Source organism: Ammospiza nelsoni, chromosome 3 (genome assembly GCF_027579445.1).
Source record: "Ammospiza nelsoni isolate bAmmNel1 chromosome 3, bAmmNel1.pri, whole genome shotgun sequence".
In the NCBI taxonomy this organism is placed as follows: Eukaryota; Metazoa; Chordata; class Aves; order Passeriformes; family Passerellidae; genus Ammospiza; species Ammospiza nelsoni.
The window spans coordinates 24,532,474-24,552,276 of NC_080635.1; the positions used below are offsets into that span (position 1 = coordinate 24,532,474).

The 19,803-nt window shown below is 50.4% G+C and overlaps 1 protein-coding gene across 1 annotated transcript in view; it reads left to right on the forward strand.

Moving 5' to 3' along the window:
• The first annotated feature begins 10,790 nt into the window (after positions 1-10,790).
• PKDCC (protein kinase domain containing, cytoplasmic) overlaps positions 10,791-19,803 on the forward strand; it is a 36,299-nt gene continuing 27,286 nt past the window's right edge. Inside the window, exon 1 of the mRNA XM_059468147.1 lies at positions 10,791-11,754. Within this exon, the coding sequence (XP_059324130.1) occupies positions 11,101-11,754 (654 nt within the window). The 5' untranslated portion in view covers positions 10,791-11,100. The remainder of the gene's footprint in view (positions 11,755-19,803) is intronic.

Here is a 19,803-nt window from a genome sequence, read left to right on the forward strand (position 1 = left end):
CATAGTTGCTAGTAAACATCAGTCCTCTGGGCCAGGTCTAGAAGACCGAGGTCAGAACTTCTATAACTTAATATTTTCCAAGGCATCCTAAAGGCTTCCTATTACCTTCCCATGTAAGTTGTTTACAGCCAGCTCCAAAGAGGAGCTCTCCTGCAGGACTTTGACCATGCCTGTAAACTGATAAAAAACCTCCCCCTGGAAAACTCCCCCGGTGAACCTCATCATAATGTTTTATTGTCTTCGATCTTAAGCATATGCACAGGGATCCTTTCTGGCAAAAGCACAGGCAATAAATAATGCTGAGCAAGGAGAGGTCCATACATTGAACTTATAAAGCAGTGATGGTGGCATTTTGTAGCTCTTCTTGCTGTTGGACTAAATGGAGCTTTCTAAGGCTGCTCCAATGTCAGCACACACTTTTCCTGCAAAGCTGTCACATAGCATTTGCATGCAATTTTGGACCTTTTAGCATGACCTGCTTAGGTTTTATTTCTCATAATTGTGGGGCTTTTTTTGTTTAAGTAAACTTTTTTAAAGTGAGGAAAGCCTATGCTTTACAATGGGGTATTGAGAACCATGTGTTCCATGGTACAGAAAGATATGTTATGATTCTTATCTTTGTGAGACTGTGAAAAAATAGTTCTTTGTCCTCAAACTCATTAAAAAGTTATTTAATAAAGAACTTGAAACCATTATCAATATTTACAAAAGAAATGCTTGAGAGCTGAGTTATGTGTTTTGAAATTCACAGAAGGCTCAGTGCATTGAAGCAACAATATATGTGATAGGAAGTATAGCTGACATTTTCCAAATATAAAAACCAGATGATGGAAGGTTTAATTTCTGTGAATTGGAGCAGTAGCTGAGAGCCTAATAATCTCTCAGGAATATTTTCAACCCTTTGGGGTGCTCAAAGAACATAAAATTCTCAGCATTTATGTCAAAGTAGTTGAGATCAGTGTGGGTTTTGCCAGATTCAGAGGTGGCTCCAGAATTAACCTAGATTTGATGATGAAGACAATTTTAAAATTTTTTGGGGGGGTTGGTGTGAGGGTGTGTTGTTTTATTTTTCCCCTGAATAACAGCCTATAGTGTGAAGAATCCTCAGAAATCTCTGTAACCATTGACCCAGGGTTGCCCAATCCCTACTGGCAGGTCAGTCCCCACCAGCCAAGGCAGCAGGGTGCTCCTGTTCCCATGGCCATGTGCTGAGCCATGCAGGTGTGAGCATCCTCACTCTGCAGCCAATTCAGGGCAAGGCTGGCCAGGCAGGAACCCACTGGGCATCTCCCCCCATCTGTGAGTCCATGCATTAACTGTCCTAAGGTGGATACCAGCAAAATGGGCTTTAAAGCCACCTTCTGTGTGGTTAAACCTGCCCCAACTGCTGGAAATGGAAGTGCTGAGTGTCTGTTTCTTTCATACATATTGAATCAGGGACTGACTAAATGCTTTTATGCAGCAACTGATAAAAAGTACTGCAGTACAGAATAATTTGTGTAATAATTTTTAATATTCAGCCCATTATGAGTATTCATGGTGGAGGGAAACGCATCATGTAGTTTCCTGCCAGAGTACTCCAGCAAGAAATGAGGGACAAAGGATAACTCTGGTCCCTCTGGGATTCAGATATTTAGGTCTCCTGGATTGCAGGACAATCCTAACCACCAGGATTGCAATCAGGACCAAAAATACTAAGCACCAAGTTAGGCAGTAATAATTACGGCCTCAGGAATCAGGTCTGTACATGTGATCCCTTTTACCCATATACTCACTATTACTGAAGGCAGACTTATGTCTGAGAAATTCCCATCCAGGGTCCAACCACACACACAAATATTCAATTAGTAAAAGCAGTTTTGTGGGATATTCATCCACATGATGCATGAAAATCCCAAACTGTTTGTGAGGTTGTTTAACATGATGCAATTGGTTTTTATCACTGATGAAGTGTTCATGTGAATGTACTTCACTGCTCATGCTAACAGGGCTATATGTTCCCTAAACTATGCCAACAGTTGATTTAAAAATATTCAAGCAAAAGACAGAAAAACGCCACATAATTTATTTATCATTTTTAATTGCACACCAGGGACTTTAGCAGGCTTGAAAATGGTCTAATTGGAATGAAGAGATGGCAAAAGGGTCATGAAGTCAATGTAGTGACCAATATCACTTCCAAAGGCTGGAGCCTGACCACTGAGGGCTTTAGTTTCTGCAGAAGTTCCCAACTTGGTCAATATGTACTGTTAGGCTGAGCTTTCAGCAGTAGTTGGATGAAATCTAATCCATACATCTGGAAACAGCCTGTGTATCACAGCGAATACGTGCAGAGGGGGCTGCTCTTGTCTTTGTGTCCCATGTGTTTGCTTTTATTTGATTTTGTATTTGGGTGGGAAAGGGAAAGAGGAAATTCTCTGACATTTTCACATGCCTTTTTTTTTAAGTGACTCTGAGAAACAATTCAAACATCTTGTTTATTCAAAGGAAAGTCTGTAAAGGGACCTGACATCTTTCCTTTTCTCTCACAGAAAGCACTGTATTCCCATCTCTAGAAACCACTACTGCAATTATCCTGCCTGCCAGCATCCTTGGAGGCAGATACCAAAGGCACAGGAATAAACTACAGATTTAGGCTTTCCTCCTTGCCATGTCTTTGGGAACTGGTAGACAGCAAGAAATCCTCTTCTGAGTACAGAATAGCCTGCTTCTGCTCCTTTCCATTGTTCTGTGCTGCTGGAACAACTAAGACTCAGCCAACCTCCTTCTCCTCTCCAATCTGACCCTTCTATTTCTGTGCTGATTTCTATCCAAGATTGTTTAAGCCCCCTAGAAAAACTACTACTGCTGCAAAGGATTTCATGGCCTGGCAAAATATCTGTATCTCTATCTTCTACAATCATGCTTAAAAGCTCACAGCTCCTAAAACTTTTCAATGCTATGTAAACAGATGAATTAAAATAAAAACACTGCTGCTGATTAATTATGCCCGGATTAACAAAATGCCAGCCTTTGCTTATTGTTCTGGGAGTAAGGAGGAGAGGAACCAGCACTGCCCTGCTAGAAGTGGCTCAGTCACTGCAAGCAGTCACTGCAGTCTGCAAAAGAGCAGAGGAGGAAGAGGAGGCTGAGAAGCTGCCATTTTCTCTCTGACAGGAGGAATGATCAGAAGAAATGACTGGAGGAAGGAAAAAGGGGGTGTGCTGGGAGAAGCAGGCTGAGAGGTGAAGATGGAAAAGACAAGAAGACCGTAAGCAGAGCCTGAAGACTTGAGGGGTAAAGACAATGTGGAGGCAGCCATACCACATCAGGGCAGCAAGGCAGGCAGAGGGCAGACACTTCCAAGAAATGCCAGGGCTCTGCCTCAGTGGTTTGAAGTCACACACTTGAGTTGCAGTCCTTCTTGCTTCAATTCTGCAGCTGCCCAGGGCCACAGGTTGCCCTAGACTCCGGCCTATCCTGATTCCCAGAACAAGCTCCCAAAGCTTATCTTGGTATGGAGAAAAGTGATGGTGCTAATCATGAAACGTACAAATTTTAAGCCATAAATCCCAAGAGATTTAGTGACCTTCATGTTTGCACACTATGCTTGTGTAGTATCATAATTACTGCAAATGATGTTGCCTGAACATTTTGCCTCCCACAACACTGTGTGAGCCATGGCCACAAGAGAATTGTGGCTTAGGAGTCAGAGGCTTAGGAGCACACACAGCACCCATCCCTGGCCTGTAAAATTGCTCCTGTCCAGAGTGATCCTCAGCAGAACCCTGGTTCCACATACTGAGTGGTTAGACCAGCGCTTCTGAAGGTGCTTCTTCAGAAGAGAAGGAAGAAGGTGTTTCTTCAGAAGCGAAGAAGAGAATGCTCATTTCATTTGATGTCAATTCATGGAGCTCCACAAAGGAAGCCCATTCACACTGGGAGCCCACCCCCTGCATTAAAGTATTAGGTTATTGTTTATTAGGCTGACCAGATGCTATGTGCATGTGTGTGGTTTTCCATTTCAGACTATGAAAAAAAAGAAGTAAAGGTAAGAATCCCAAGAGTGCCTCCAAGCCATGGAGAGCTTGGATTGAGCTACAAACGTGGGGATAAGGCAAGGCAGTGTGGTTCACTGAGAGGGGAGAGCCTTGAAGTGTCTCCTGGGTGCTGCAGGACCAGAGGTAAGTCACTTCCCATGTGCATGTGGACTTCTCACCTGGGGTGTGACACCTTCCAGTTCCCCTTGGGTATTGAGCCCCACCTACTCCTCTGGAGTTCCAATGCTGGGGACACAGGGCAGTTCTAATGTAATGTAAATCGTGAAATGAAAGAGGGGATTTAAAAATAATTTCTTTTGTTGCTGGTACTTCAAAATACTTTACAAGCCATATCAAGAGGATTTAAAAAAATCTTTCTTTATGAGTTGCTTTCTTTTCCAGAATAGTATCCTTGGAAATGACCCACTGGGTAAAAACAAAACAATACTAAATCCCTGTGAAAACCAGCCGTTTGAACTCCCATGAACGTCATTACCTCTAAAAACCTGGGCTGTGTTTGGGTGGCACTGCAGGGACAGAGCAGCTGGGACTGAGCACTGGCAGCACTGAGGTGACAGAAGGTGCCATGGTCGATGCAGAGTGCTGAGGGTACATTTGTCTGCACAGCAGGCTCAAACAGACCTTGCAGGGTGAGACCAGGCCTGTGCCAGCTCAGGGTGCTGCATTTCACATCAGCACAGCTCAGTTAAGAGGCAGCCACACAGAAATCAGCGGGAAGAAGAAGTTGCAGAGTAAACAACTCTAAACAACTCTCCCAATTATCCAGGTAGCTGCTTGTGCCTTTATCACTTATTTTATGCACCAGATAAAGAGACCACTATGTTCACACAGATATTTGCACCCCAGCTGGGCTGGCAGGTTTTGTTTTTCCAGGTGCCAGGCACCACTTTGAGCTTACACCCTCAGACTAAGTGGACCTGAGGTTTGTTACCATGCCATGCTAGTCAGACTGAACATATAATTTTTAAAATGTCTGTGAGAGGCGACCTCCAGAGTTTTTGGCATGTCCTCAGGAAATGATCAGCCATGGAAACTCACAATTGTTGTTTTTTTTTAAGAATTACTGGAGGAGCTTGTGGAGATATTACTCAGAGACTGGTAGAGGGGCCATGTGGGAGCTCACTTTTTCCTCCTGGCATGACTAACTAGGGGAGCTGAAAAGAGCAATTGAAAAGAGTCAAAAAGTACTTGAGATGCTAGGAAATGTCTGCCTGTTCTCTGACTACCTACCCCTAGCTTTTTTTAGAGCACACTCATGTGCCAGATGGAGCAAAAGAGCTGCTGTAGGTTCTGAAGGCACTTCCCAAGCTGCCCTCATACTTCTGCATATGGTCCTGCCATTTTATTAAATTCTTCTGGAGTTGCTCCTGACCTAAGCTAAGTACTTTTCTATTGACATCAACTTTTGCCACTTCACTATTCACCCCCAGGTTATTAATAAAGCATTAAACAATATTGGTCTGAGTCTCACTCTCTAGGGCACCTCATTATTAATCTCTTTCCCTACTAGAATTGGCCATTTATTCCACACCCATTTATAACCAGATTTTAACCCATGACAGGACTTTACCTCTCACTTTGTGCTTACCAAATTTCCTTAACAGTTTCTTGTATGGGTGTTTATCAAAAGGCTTTTGAATGTCCAAATAAATTATTTTCTCTGGTTGTTCTTTACTCACTATTTTATTAACTCTTAAAAGTGTAAAAGGTCTGACTGGCAAGATTTATTCCTATAGCATCTATGTTTCTTTTTCTCCTTTGCCTGAGACTTGATATTTCCCTGCAGATTGTAAAATATTTAAAAGAGTGACCCTCTAAATCTAGTGGCTTGAAGCAGCACCATATGTGTTGTCAATGTTTAATTAAAAAAAAAAGAAGCTAATGTAATATACTGCTGACTTTCTCAACTACTTCCTTGTAATGAAGTTAAGCTAATAATGTAAAATTTCCATGAGCTCGTCTGTCTGTGTAAATATTTACAGGGTCTTTATCGCTGCAGTACCAGATTTCCACATACATTAACAGAGTTATCCTTATAACACCTCTCTGATACAAGGAAGCTTTAATCCCAAGTGCCTGAAGAATCAGGGCATACTGACATCTGGCACATAAAACCCGAACTGCTGTGCTTTGAGAATAACAGGTTAGGAGATAAAACACTTTCTCCCACTTACAGATGCTGCATTCACGAAAAATGCCAGAATCATCACAATTCACAAACGTAATGAAAAAGGCTCAGTACCCCAGTGTCTCTTCCCAAGCTCTCTAAACTCCAAAGTACATTTTTCCCTTTGGAAAATGTACCTGCAAAGCACTGCAGGTAAAATCCAAGCTTTTCTTTTTTTGCAGGCTATCTGAGCTCGTAGGTTTTTGCTGGCTCTGCTAGTGACCATTTATTTTGGACTCACACCACACATCCAGTGTTTCATTATGCATTTTTGCTCCAGCCAGCACTAATACAATTGGCTGCATCTCAGCTTGCTTCAAATATACAAGGGAATGGGTTTCCTCAGAGAAAAGAAAGAACATCAGAAAAAGAGATCCTGTTTAAAGTAAAAAACATGATAGAGATTGTAAGAAAACTTAAAGAAGGCTACAAAATGTATGTGTGCAAGGGTCCACTGCTGGCCCCACATCCCTGAGGAAATAGAGGCTTTCCACCCTGCCCTGGAAGCTGACAAGTCCTTGGCAAAGCAGGGAATGAAGGAGAGGCTGGCCATGGAAGACCCCTCAGTGAAAAGGCATGCAGTCTGTAGATTCTGTTTTCAACAGACTTCTGGCCTCATGTCTGAGGGTGGACTTTACAAGAAACTCTTCTTCCACGTAAGCAGCCAGAATAGACAGCCAGGAATTCAGAAGGTTATGATGTAATCTAAAATTTAAAATAAAATTAATTCCTTAAGTGTCAAAGAGGAATCATGTGAGCACAGGACAGTTCTGAAAGAACAAGCTTCCTCAGCAGAAACTGAATTATTCCAGCTGCAAGCTTCCATTTGTGGTTTTTTGAGATCTTGAAGCTACCTATGCTAGAAAATGTGGAACTTCTTTTTTGGGGCCTGGAGTCAAAATCTCGTGAGACCAACAGTGGGACTCACTTGAAGATGCCTGCAGGTGAGAGTAAAACAGGGGTAATGGAGCTCAGCATAGCGAATTTCCTTGACTCCATAGAGAAGTAGTGCCCAAGCAGTTAGGCTGGGAGCAGAAGGGCACAGGAGCTTGGGGTTTGAGGTGGATCCTGGCTGGGTTTGGAGGCAATTCCCAACTGTCTTTCCCATCACCCATTCCTTGAACACAAGCTTTGCCTGTAGGATGGCCATGGCTCCTGCAGCAACAAAATTATTTCCCCAGGGAGAAGCCAATGTATTGCCGCGATCTTAATCTTATTTAGTGTGGTAGCATGGTTTTAATTTTTCCGTGTTTGATCTCTCAGCTCCAGGAATATTGATAGAAATAGGGGCTGTGAGGATTAAATAAAGAGCAGCTTGTTGCATATGAAAAAAATACCCCTCAGTCCTCACTTTCTCCGCGGTGATTCAGCTTTTCCAACAGCGCTGCCGAGATAAAAGGCTCGCATGTGAGCAGAAGTGTTAGCAAGGGCTGTAATGCTTTCAGCGCAGCCTCTTGCAGAAGGGCCTTGGCTGCGGGAGCAGATCCCGCCTGCTCCCAAACCTCCTCCCGCGGCGGGGCGGCGCTGGGCGCTCAGCGCAGCCTGCTGCCCCTTCTCGCTCGCTGATGGCTCCAGCGGAGCTCGGCTGGTGCAGCCGTGTCGTTCTCTCTGGCCGGCGCACGGAGGAGGCGGATCGCCCCTTCCCTCGCAGCCGGGCCGGGCCGGGCCGATCCGGGCCGTGCCCCCGCCCCGGCACCGCCGCCCTAATCCGTGGCAGGCCCCGGGCGCGGGGTAATTAGAAACATCGAAGGGGCTTTCTATCTTTGGAAATCTGTCTCTCAACATCAAAGTGCTGCGCGCAAGTCGTCCTCCAGAGGTCGGCTCCCATATCTAAATGAGTGATGTATTTCGTGGTATCTGTCGGGAAGGATATAATGAAGAAAACCGGCTTTGAGACCGAGCATGATGTGAAAAACAGGTGACCCGCTGTTGCGGAGCATCTGTTTTGTAGTCCGGTTGTGTTCCTGTAAACTGCGCAAACACGGAGGGTGCACAAGCCCGGGGATGCTTACGGGGAGCCCCCGTGTCGCTGCGGACCCTCCTCCTCCCGGCCTGCAAGGGACGGGGGCACTGCCCCGCCTCGGGGGATGCGCATCTCCTCCAAACACTGCTGCGGGTGCCGTGCGGGGTGCAAGGCAAAGCAAGATCTCTCTTCTCTCCGCGCTGGCCCTGCAGCAGCCCCCACGGGGCTGCAGCATCCCCAGGGCCACACTCCTCTCTCATTGCGGGCACGGCCCCTCGGAGAAGCCGCTCCTCGCTCCGTGAGCCCGCTGGCCTCGGGTCACCCCCGGTCTGGCCTGTAAACAATATTCCAAATGATCCCAGGGCCGCCCCCTCTATGGGCTTGCACAAGCGCTCCGCCTGAGCGCGGCTATATTCTGACTCTTATCTGTGCAATAATAAAAAGTGTTGGCTCGTATCAACCAAGCCGTAAATCCAGCCGAGCGTGCACGTTTCAAAGGCACGGACAAATCGCCGTGATTTCCCCGCAGGACGGCGGGCAGCGGGAGGAGCGCAGCGCTGGCCCCTCGGCGCTGGCTTGGCTGCAGCGCTGGGTACGGGCTGGCCGGCTGGGTAAGAATGCCTCGAGTCCCTCCAGGAGCCCTCTGCCCTGCCAGGGCCGGCGGAGGAAGGGCTCGGCAGCGGGGGAGGGCCGGTGCGTTCAGATCTCCCGCACCTATCGCGGGAAGGCATCCCGAGCTTCCTGCCGCCGGCGGGGGCTGGGGGCATCCCGCTGAAAACAGGGAGGGCTGCAGGTGTCACAATGTCTTTGGAAGTGCATTTCCTGCCGTTAGGAACGCCTTTGCTTTGGAAAGAAACCCATAAAAACGGCCTGCCACCCGTGAAAATCCCACTTATAGCAGCGGGAATGGGCTGCCTCTGGAGAGTAAGACGCTGCTCCCGATAGGTAAGAGCAGAAACGATGAAGGAAAGGAAAAAACCTCCAACCCCCCAAAAGAAACAAAAGAAGACCCGAACCCCCAACCAACCAAAAATCCCACCCCATCCATGAAAGCTTCCCCCGAGCCGCGGTCCTCACCCGCGGGCAGGGCAGGTGGCACCGCCCCGGCGGGCGCAGCGAGCACCGCGGGGCAGCGCGCAGCGGGATGCGGCAGCGGCGCGCCCGCGGAGGCTGGGCTGGGCTGGGCGCCGGGGAGGGAGCCCGCTGTCCCTCCGGGGGCAGACAGCCCCCCCTTCCTACAGTTGTTATTTTTATTTTAATTGGTGATTACGCTCCCTCCCGTCACTGTTCGGCGGTGGTTGGTGCCAGGCTCGGGAGTCCCGCGGGGATGGGCGCCCGGTCCGGCAGCAGCCCGAGCCTCTGCCCGCGCCGTGTGCGGGGCCGCGGGTGGGCCGTGCTCCCGCTGCCTGCGGAGGGCTCTCGGAGAGCGGCGACAGAAAGGCTCCGAGGCTGCTGGAGAGACGGTCGGTCTCCGTATCCCCTGCCGAGGCTGCCTCCTCCCGGTCTCGCCGCTGCCTCCGGTCCCCGGGCGCTTCCCCGCGGCTCTGGGCGCCGGCAGCGGACGGGCGGAGTCTGAGGGCTGAGTTACCCCGAGCTCCGCTTTTTGTCAGAGCTGGAGGAAAGGTTGACGATCACTGATCGCTAGTTCCCGGGAACCGCGGCTGCTGTTTTGGTTTTCTTTTTTTCTTTTTTTTTTGTTTTGTTTTTTTTTGTTTGTTTGTTTGTTTGTTTGGTTTTTTTTTGTGTTTTTTTTTTTTCCCCCGTACGGTCTCTCCGATGTGTATTACCGAAATGTCTCGTCCCTTTCCCTTATTGGAAATGATTTCCCACTTCTATTGTGGTGAACTTTGCCTCGCCTGACTCTTTACGGCTTTTCTCTTGTTGATGGTCTCTCCTTTGTGGAAGTTTCGCGGGCTGATTGTATTTGTTAATTAGTTGCTAACAGCATCGTAATGTGGGCTTGATGGATAACCATGTCATTAGCGCTTACCCCTGCAATTCACATCTCCAACGGGGCAGGGGCTACCCCCTGCCGAGCCTGTGATTTGTGGCTGTTCTTTCCCGTGGGTGACACGCAGCCCCATCCCCTCTCCGCTCTCCTCCGCGCTGTGCCGCGGCTGGAGGAGGCGCGACCGCTGCAATTTTCACTGCGAATGACGAACCCGCAGCTCCGGGCTGCAGCCGCCTCCTTTCGCTTTATTTTGGTGTGGAAAATACATCGAACCCTTTGTGTGGTGATACGTGGATGCTCGTACAACACACCCCCCAAACCCCTCGGCTGCCGGGGAAGGGGATAAGGGCATCCCGCCCAAACCGCTGCCGGCGCGACTTTCCCCGCTGCCACGCGTGGGAAGAGCCACAGGCACAGAGCTGCCTGCTTCCCTCCCTCCGTCTCCGCCCGGCGGCAGCGCCCGGGGCCCGCCCTGCCCGGTAGCGCCCGCCGGGGGGGTCCGCCCGCCCGTCCCGCCCCTCTCCGCGCCTTCCCCGCCGGGGGGCTCGGCCGAGCCTGGGAGATGTAGTCCCGGCTCCCGGGTTCCCCGGCGGCCGGCGGGGCTGCTGCGGGGGACTACGTTTCCCAGGCCCCCCTGCTGCTCGGCCGGGCCGCGGGAAGGGCCGGGCTGTCAATCAGCGCGCGTCGGCGGGGGCAGCGGGACCGGGATCCCCCCGCCCGCCCGCCCCGCGTCCCGCTAATAATAAGTGCTTCAGAGCCTTAAAAGCAGGGAGGCAAGTGTCATGCGGGCGCGTCGTAAGGGGCTGAGCTCCGGCTGAGCGCCCGGGGCCGTTTTGCCGCCGGCATAGCCTGGAGAGGGGGGAAAAAAAAGGGGGAGAAAAAAAGGAGGAAAAAAAAAAAAAGCCTCGGAGCTGGTTCCCGGGGAAGGGGCGAGAGGAGAGAAGCCCGAAAGGCTGGACAAGCCGTCAGCGAAGTGGCGATGAGGCGCAGGAAGACGGCGGTGGCGGCCGGCTGCTGCCTCGCCTTCCTCCTGGGCACCCTGCTCAACCTCCTCTTCATCCCCGGCGGCCCCGAGCACCCGCCGCCGCCCCGCGAGGAGCTGCCGCCCCCCTCCCCGCCCGGCGCCCCCCTCTACCCGCCGGAGGAGGAGATCGGCGGCGGCCAGGCCGCCCTGGCGCGGCAGATCCGCGAGCGCTACGAGGAGGTGCTGCGCTACCGGCAGCACCGGGCGGCGGCGGGGCGGCGGCCGCTGCGGCCGCGGGAGCGGCGCCTGATGGACCTGGCGCCGCCGCGCACCTCGGCGGAGCAGCCGCGGCCGCCGGGGCCGCGGGGCCGAGCGGCGGCGGGGCCGTGGGCCGAGCTCTCGCTGGAGCCGCCGCTGCTGGGCTGCCGCGACATCCGCGATGTCAGCGGCGTGCAGTACCTGGGCTCGGGCTACACCAAGGCGGTCTACAAGGCGGTGCTCAACCGCACGCTGGCCGTGGCCCTGAAGGCGGTGGACTTCGGCGGGCACGACATCGCCCACTGCGTGCGGCAGTTCTCCGCCCTGGGCGACTGCTACCGCCTCGCCGCCTACAAGATCGTCAAGGAGATGATCCTGCTGCAGCGGCTGCGCCACACCAATGTCCTGCAGGTACGCGGCTCCGGCCGCAGAGCTTCGCCGGGGCGGGTGGGTCGCGCTGCTTTTCCCCGGCGCTCTCAGTCCCGCCGCGGGCAACCTGTCGGAGCTGTCGCCGGCACTCCCGCCATGCGCGGGGAGCCGGCCGGGACCGTGCCGGGGAGCTCCCGAGAGTTCGCACACACTCCCCCTTCCCCCGTTCCGTGGGCAGCAGTGGCGGGGGTCGCGGTCGCCGGGGCAGATGTCCCTGTCCCCGACACGGCGGTCCCGTACCTCCCGTCCCCATCGCGTGTCCGCGGGAAGGCGCGTCCGTGGGCGCTTTCCGCTGGCAGCGGCGGTGCTCACCCCCCGGCGACAAGTGAATCGCCCCGGGCCCTGGGCAGGGCCGGGAGCGGTGCGGGATGCGGCGCGTTCCCCCTCCTGCCCGGCATCCCCCCGCCGCGGCCGGCCCTGCGGCGTGCGCTCTGATCCCGCTTCCTCGTAAACAAAACTAATATTGAGGTGAGGAAAGGGGCCAGGGGGAGGCTGAGGAAGGACTCGGAAATCCACAAACACCCCCCGAATGCGGGCAGTAAAGGCCGGCTGGAATGCAAGCGCCGCTGGCTCCGGTATCCCGGAGGGAAGGCAGCGGTGGGATCACCCCTGGCAGCCTCTGCCGGGACTCCCGGCGGGCTCAGCTGGATCCGCGCAGCCCCGGCACACGGGCCAGCCCAGGGGCTCACCAGGACAGGCCGGGTGGGAGCCCTGCTGGCCGGTGCGCCGGCACCGCGGCACTTGCCAGAAGGGGCTGCATTGTAGGGCTGTTACACATCAGCATGAATCTCAGCGGGTCCATTTGGATGTAAATGCTGGTATGGAAATTCCTATTGCGTTTCGCATAGCATGAGCGTTGCAGTAGAATAAAAAATGAACGTTAGACCAGACGGTCTCACAGTAGGTGCTTTTTGAACTGAATCGGGTAAAGGAGTTTTGTGTTTCTTCTTCAGCAGCTGCAGCAGGAGTACCAGCTCCCCCACGAGAACTTCAGATCCCAGCGATCAAAGCTCTCGAGTTTCATAAACTGTTCAAAGAAAGGCTAGTCATGATTTATCCACTACAAGAAAATAGATATTAACCAACCTTCCTTCCTTCCTTCCTTCCTTCCTTCCTTCCTTCCTTCCTTCCTTCCTTCCTTCCTTCCTTCCTTCCTTCCTTCCTTCCTTCCTTCCTTCCTTCCTTCCTTCCTTCCTTCCTTCCTTCCTTCCTTCCTTCCTTCCTTCCTTCCTTCCTTCCTTCCTCTGAGGGGCCAAGTCTTAACTATAATGCATAGAGACAACAACGTCTTGCAAACCACAAAACCCTGCACTTCTTGGAAGGATATTAATTTTTCCTCTTAAACTATGATGAATTCTGTTTGGAAAAGCCATGCTTCAGTGCAGCCATCGTTACTGGTTGCTCTGAGAGGATTTTGTTTCCCCCCCAAGACTGGTTATGTTTTGAATGTTTTTTTTCTTAGTGAGAGTTGGCCAGCATGGGTTTTTTAAAGTTGAGTCATTTTGGTAGGCACTAGCATTTCTTTCCCGTTTTACTCATCTGTAGTTTTCTTCTCTGGAAGGATTAATTTGGCATTAATTTGGAGCCATCCTTCTCATGAAAAGGAAGTGGGGTGTGCTGTCTGTCCTCGCAGGTGTGGGCAGGGGGTCTCTGGAAGCACTGCCGAGGTTGCCCGGCGCCCTGCTTCCCCCCACAGCAGACCTTCTCGGGAGCCGCAGGAATTACCTTCTCCGGTTCGAGATGTTGTGGGGGAGCCACAGTAATTTACTTTTCCGGTCCGGGATGTCAGGTGGACTCCAAAGGGGGGAAGCGCAGGCGAGGCCGGGGCAGGAGGAGCTGCAGGATGAGCAGGCACTTCCACCAGCGCCAGGAGAAACACGCCCAGCCTCCGTGCTGGGAAAATGCTCTCATGGGCAAAAATCCCGTCTGTTAGCTAGGGCTTCATATTTACATGCCACCCCATTTAAAAATAGATTACGCTTAAAGCAGAAACATGTTTTCAGATTCGTTCCGATTTTGTCATTGTGTTTCCTTTCGCCTGCCCTCCTGCTGCAGCATCTTCCGCGGTGCTGCCAGGCCGGGAGGGGAACCCCGCAGCCCCGAACGTGTCCCCTTTGTTGTTTAACGCCCCGCGTTGTGGGGCGCACGGGGCCGGGGTGCTGCGGCCTGAGCCAGGGTGATAAGGCATTACCTTGGAAGGAGACGGTGGATATCGACCTGACAGGCACTATCTGGGCACTGTCGGGACAGCGCTGTGGGCCAGGAGCAAGTGTCCGGTGTCATGCAGGAGCCGTGGAACCGATGTGGAAAATGGGGCACCAGGGAATAACATGAAATATATTGGTTATGCCTCTGTTAAAATTTCACACAGGACAGGGTCGGCTGACTTCATGATTTTTAACCTGTTTTCAGCAAAAGCCGGCCCCGGGCTTAGAATTCACTGTCCAGGGTTTGCTGCCGAGGCAGAGGAATCCGTTCAAAAGCCAGCGTCTCCTCCTTCCTCTGGCTTTTGACAGGCGCTTCAGCTCCCATTGGAGCGGGAGGACCGCGCTGGCTACAGATGCCAAAGGCGCTGTGCCACATCTTCTGGGCCAGCGAGGCCCGGGGGCTTCCCTGCCTTTGCTTCTTACCTTTCGCTCCTTTTCCCCCCCTCCCCGGAGGTCCCCGGCATATCCAAACACGATCCGGCTGCTATAAATAGCGGGAAGGACGTGCCACCCTCCTGTCACCGGGCCGGGCAGGGCTGGCGGCAGCCCCGGCTGGGGCAGCGGGGCCGGCAGGGGTGGAGCAGGCGGCGGCGCTCACCGGGGCGCTCCTCGGCGGCCGCCCGGCGCTGGAGGCGAGCGGGAGCTCTTCTTCCTCCGCCTCCCCACGCCGCGGGCGTGGGCGGGAGCGACCCCGGGGAGGCGGCCACGCAGGCGTGCCTCAGCTGGAGCCCTCCCGGGTGTCCCCGGCCCCGGTCAGGGCCTGGTGCCTTCATGGGTTTCTTTTGCTGAAAATAAAGTTTCGTGTCGGTTCAGTCCTAGGAAAGGGGGTTTTCCTGTAAATCTCTGGCAGCTGACAGCCTGAAGTGTAGTTTGTAAGATAACAGGCTTGTTCTTTACTGTCTCAGCAGTTCTCATTCTGGCCTGTCTCTTGTCAAAATCAGCTTTTTTTTTTTTTTTTTTTTTTTTTTTTTTTTTTTTTTTCAGCCATCCTTTTAAAAAGACTTGATTGTTGTACGAATATATGATAGAGGGGAAAAAAGCTCTTTCCAGAAAGTACCAGTGCCTTTAGACAATATGCTGACATATCCACCGTGCCCTCCGCCCGGGGAAGGAGCCAGATGTGTCAGCTCTGGCAGATGTGGTGAATCAAGACTAGCAAAAGAAACACGGAAAACTAGCAAGAGTGGTTTCGCATTAGGCAATGCTGAAGCGACGGCAGCTTGCCTTCCTGTTTGCATTTCCACGCTCTGCTCCGTCACTTGCACGGAGGGGCAGCGCTGGGCCGTCGCTCCCCCTGTCCCCACCGTCTGGGGCTGCCCGGGGCTCCGTGGGGCGGCAGCCGCTGGGAAGGGCAGGTGCAGGCTGCAGTGGAAATGTATTTGCTTTGGAGCGGCGGAGAGAGGGGTAGTTCATTAAAGTTGATTTTATAATGAAGGGCACTGGGGAAGAGGGGGAACTGGGTCACTGATTTGTTGTAACAGAGGATTTAGCGGCCCGCTAATTGCTTTGCCCGCTAATTGCTCTGTCGAATGCAGTGCCCGATCTCTTCCTTTCACTCCGTGCTGCGATTTCTTTTCTTGCAGAGTTCAAATGCTGCTGTCTGAATCCTGGCTTTCTGAGCATTTTAGTGGGGGAGATGATTTAGAGTGCTTTAATTCCTCCCTGCCCATATTTGAGGAAGAAAAGAAAAAAAGAAAATCAAACCATTTGCAGTTAATTTCAAACAACGAGCACAATTGTAGTGACACAAAGGCAATGTTTGATTTACTGTAATAATGTAATTATAGCCTTGGAGTATCAGAATTAAGGGTGGTGCCATTCTTTCTTCGTCTTTGCATTGCTGAAGAGAAGGGAGGGAAGGTCTGAAACTGCAGACGTTTTGAAAAGTGCAAGTTTATTTCTGTGGCAGCTATTTATCAGCACTTTCAGTGTGAGTTCACAATGATTCAGTTAAGAAGAAGCTACCGCTCTTTCTAAGAACACACACAAAAGCTCAGGGATAAGCCTTAGCTTTGTCTGATGCTGGTGGAAGACACTTAGCTACTAACAGCACCAGTGGCTTGATGGCTGCTCATACGAGGCCAGTTCATTTGGCTTTTTTAGCTTTAGTGTGAAGCTAAAGTGTGTGGTTGAAATACTGAGGTGGCATCTCCACTAGAAAAGTCACCATCCAAATATCGAAGTGGTTTCTATATGAATTGGGTCAGTTAGCTCTATTGTATTTGTAGCTGATTTTTTAAAGATGGTCATGATTTACAGGGAGAATATTTGTCTCTTGCAAAATTAGTTGATTAAAATAGACTGCAAATAATACATCACTTACTGCTGACAAGTAGACTTAAGATGTGCTAGCCGATCACAATATTTTTAAATACCCATTTTTAAACAGGATTTTCTTTTCTTTACATGTGATAATTAAGAGATTTTTTTTACCCTGATGGTTTCCCTATACATATGCATTGCCAACGGGATAGGGCAGTTTTAATTTCAATGCGAGAATTAAAATAATAAAGCTTTGTATACGGTTTGCTTATTCCAGGTGGAAGTAGACAATCTTTCCAAGTGTGAAGAGAGTCAATATACAATTAATTTCCAGTGCAAACTTATTTGCATGGCGATTGTATGGAGTCTTGAAGGTCTGGTCCTTCACCATCCCTCTTGCAGGAATCAAGTGTTGTTTTCACAGAAGGCAGGGGGGAAGGGGAGATTGTGCTATTGTGGAAACAGCTACTCAGGGACCTCTTCCCTGTTGCCAGCAGGTGAGCATTGAATGCCTTTTGTGGTGGCAGTGGTGCAGGATTCCCAACAACCAGTCTTATCCCTGTCTGGCTGGAGTTTGGCCATCAGGACTCTGGGAGCTCCTGATCTGAGGAAAGTGCTGCACTTGCTGGTAGCAGCTGATGGGAGTCTATGTGGAGAATTTGTCATTCTTAATTTTTGGATGGGGCAGCAGAGGTTCCCAGGTTTTGGGGATCAAATCTTCAAAAACCAAATACCTAATGAGATTTAACCTTTGGAGCTGGATGGGCTCTGACTATGCACCCCAGACTAATGCATGCAGGAAGCTCATGTTAGACTGGGATGTTTTTCTAAATGCCCTCAGTTGAGCTGGGACAGGTTTGTTAAAGATTCGTGAAGCCACCACGGGGTGCAAGACCAGGCTGATAGGGGCTGTTTAACTGGTGTTGGGATCAGAGGAACCTCAGCTCCCAGACAGATGAGCCTGTCATATCTTGTCAGCAGCAGGGGAGGTTGGCACATCTTGCTGGCCACCTCCTTCCTCTGGAAACTGCTGCCACCACCACTGCCTAGGGAGCTGTGATGGAGTGGCTCCTTTGCCCCAGTCAATCCGTTGCTTGACGTTATTGTAGGTGCACCTTGAAGGAGATGAGGTATTTAGCTCTCTTGGGCACCTTTGGAGATGGTTAGTGGTGGTCGCAGAAGGTGTTGGGATGGGCATTCATGTGGTGAGAGAAAAAAGCAGGCAGTGCCACCTACTGCTGGCTCGGCAGAGACATCTGCTGCTGCTAACAGATGTCCCCACAGCCCCAAGGAGCTCGGGCTGGAGTGGAGAAGGGCAGGGAGAGCAGACAGATGCGGTTTGGCGAGGAAAGAAGAATTACAGAAAGTGCTTCTTTATTGTGAGACTGCTTCCCAAAAGGCCCAGATGTTATCCTGCACTTTTAAGAGTGAAGAAAGGATCTGTTAACAAGAACTCCAGAGCTGCTGGAAGCATAGGGCTGATACAATTGCAAACCCACTCTTAACTGTTCCTGTCCCTGGAAGGCAAGCTGCACATCTTGATGCTGAAGTCGCCAAATAGTATTTTTTTTTCCCATTGAATTCCTTGAGATGGCAGAGGGTGTTGAACTTGCAAAATTGCTGGCAGGAATGACTTTGCATAAGGCACATGTCATCACATAAGTTAGAAGGGCTACATTGTCCCTCCTTTTAAAAGTAGCATTCATAAAACTAATCCCAATCATTTGTTGAATGATTTCTATGGTTGTTTCTCAGTTTTATGTGCCACGTAAATCACTCCAGAAGACTGGTTTGAATTTCTGTCTCCTTTATGGGAGTTGATGACTTGCAACCTCATCCAGTTTCTTTGACGAGAGCCCAGCACTGCTTCTTCTGCTCAGTGGCTTGGAGAGATCAGTGGTCACCACAGGATGATGTGGGTATGATCAAGTTCTCCCTTGCTGCTTGCCATTTTTCATGGGAGCAACAATGAATGAACGAGGTCATTCTGGGCCGTCAATATCCTGGCCTGGAATTAGTTATGACCAGGACAGAATTGCAGAGGGAAGCAGATGGTTTTTGTAACTTATCCTTTCATTCCCCCTGCCCCCCAGAGCAGGATAGCTAGGTAAATCTCTTCTCCCTGGTATCCAGTGGTAAGGCACATGGGAATTATTCAGAGCTGCCCTGGGGAAGGTTGAGACCTAACACTAAGGAGGGTGGTCAAACACTAGGACAGGCTTCCTTGAGAGGTGGGCAATGCCCCAAGCCTATGAGTATTAAGGAAGCATTTGAACAATGCCCTCAATAACATCCTTTAACTTTTAGTTGGCCCTGAAATGCTCAGGAAGTTGGACTACATGATTTCCTGTCCCTTCCAACTGACCAGCTGAAATATCCTGTCCAATCCTATCTCTGAAATGGATCATTGTGGCCCCCTTGCACATGCTCTGTCCTCTAGTTGCAGCTGTGTTTGGGAAGGGCAGGCAGGGATGTGGTGGTTGGTCAGGGAGGAGGAGAGGACCCCTGGAAGGGAGCACCAGGGCTGGCATAGCTCTGCTCCTCTGTCCTGCTCTGGGCATGGACACAGTGTTGGTGGATTCAGGCATCAGCTCAGGCTGTGCTTGGAAGTGTCGCAGGCCTGGTTTATGAAGTGTCTGTGTCAAATATGCAAGCTGGGCTTTTAAAAAGCTGTTTTTTACGGATTTTTGTGCCAACACAGTCATCTGATGGCTCAGGTAGATGCCCCATGACATGTATCTTCTGTTGCCATTTTTCATTTGAGTGATGACTGTGAAAAACTTGACAAGAACTAGTTCTCACAGGCACTCTGCTAATATTAATATTGACTTTTGAATAATTTTAAAGGATTTGTTATTTTTCATCACACTCAGCTGAACTGCTCAGTTTAGGTAACAGACACCAGACATGGGTATTTTATATTGTTTTAGGCCAAATTTGGAACAAGTTAGTTTGGACAGACTTGCCTTTTTCTTGGACTGTGAAGCTGCAGATAGACTCCAAGCTTATTTTAAAGCTTGCCATGATAAAGTTCAAAATTATATGACTCATACCTAAGAATGAAAAATTATACAGATGGATTTATTATAATGAATCCAAGACAAGCATTTCTGAACATGTGATGCACAGAGATTATTTGACAGTTTTGTAATGCAAAATCATGTCATGACAAAGGGTTAAAGTTGTGGTGCAGTGGAACTGAGTGCTGTGGCAGTGAGGGGAGCTTCTGATCTGGCTATTTACAAGATAATGAACTATGCCGACAGTGATATCAGCCTGTTTCCATTGAAATCATGGTTGTATGAGTGATCCATTTGTCTTGCTGTAAGGCTTTACAAGAGTAGGCTGCTTCAGTGACTAAATATTTGCAGGGTTGGGCCTTGAGCTTGTGCAGTGCAATGCAAATTCAAAGTGCTGTAAATGTTTTTAGTAGAAGAATTTTCCACTTCAGAGTGTAAGGAAAGCAGGGAGAGTAAAAGGGAGATAAAGTTACTAAATCATAAGATTATAGCCAACATAATATGTGTCTGAGCAGCAGGTATGTGTGGATATGTATACACAC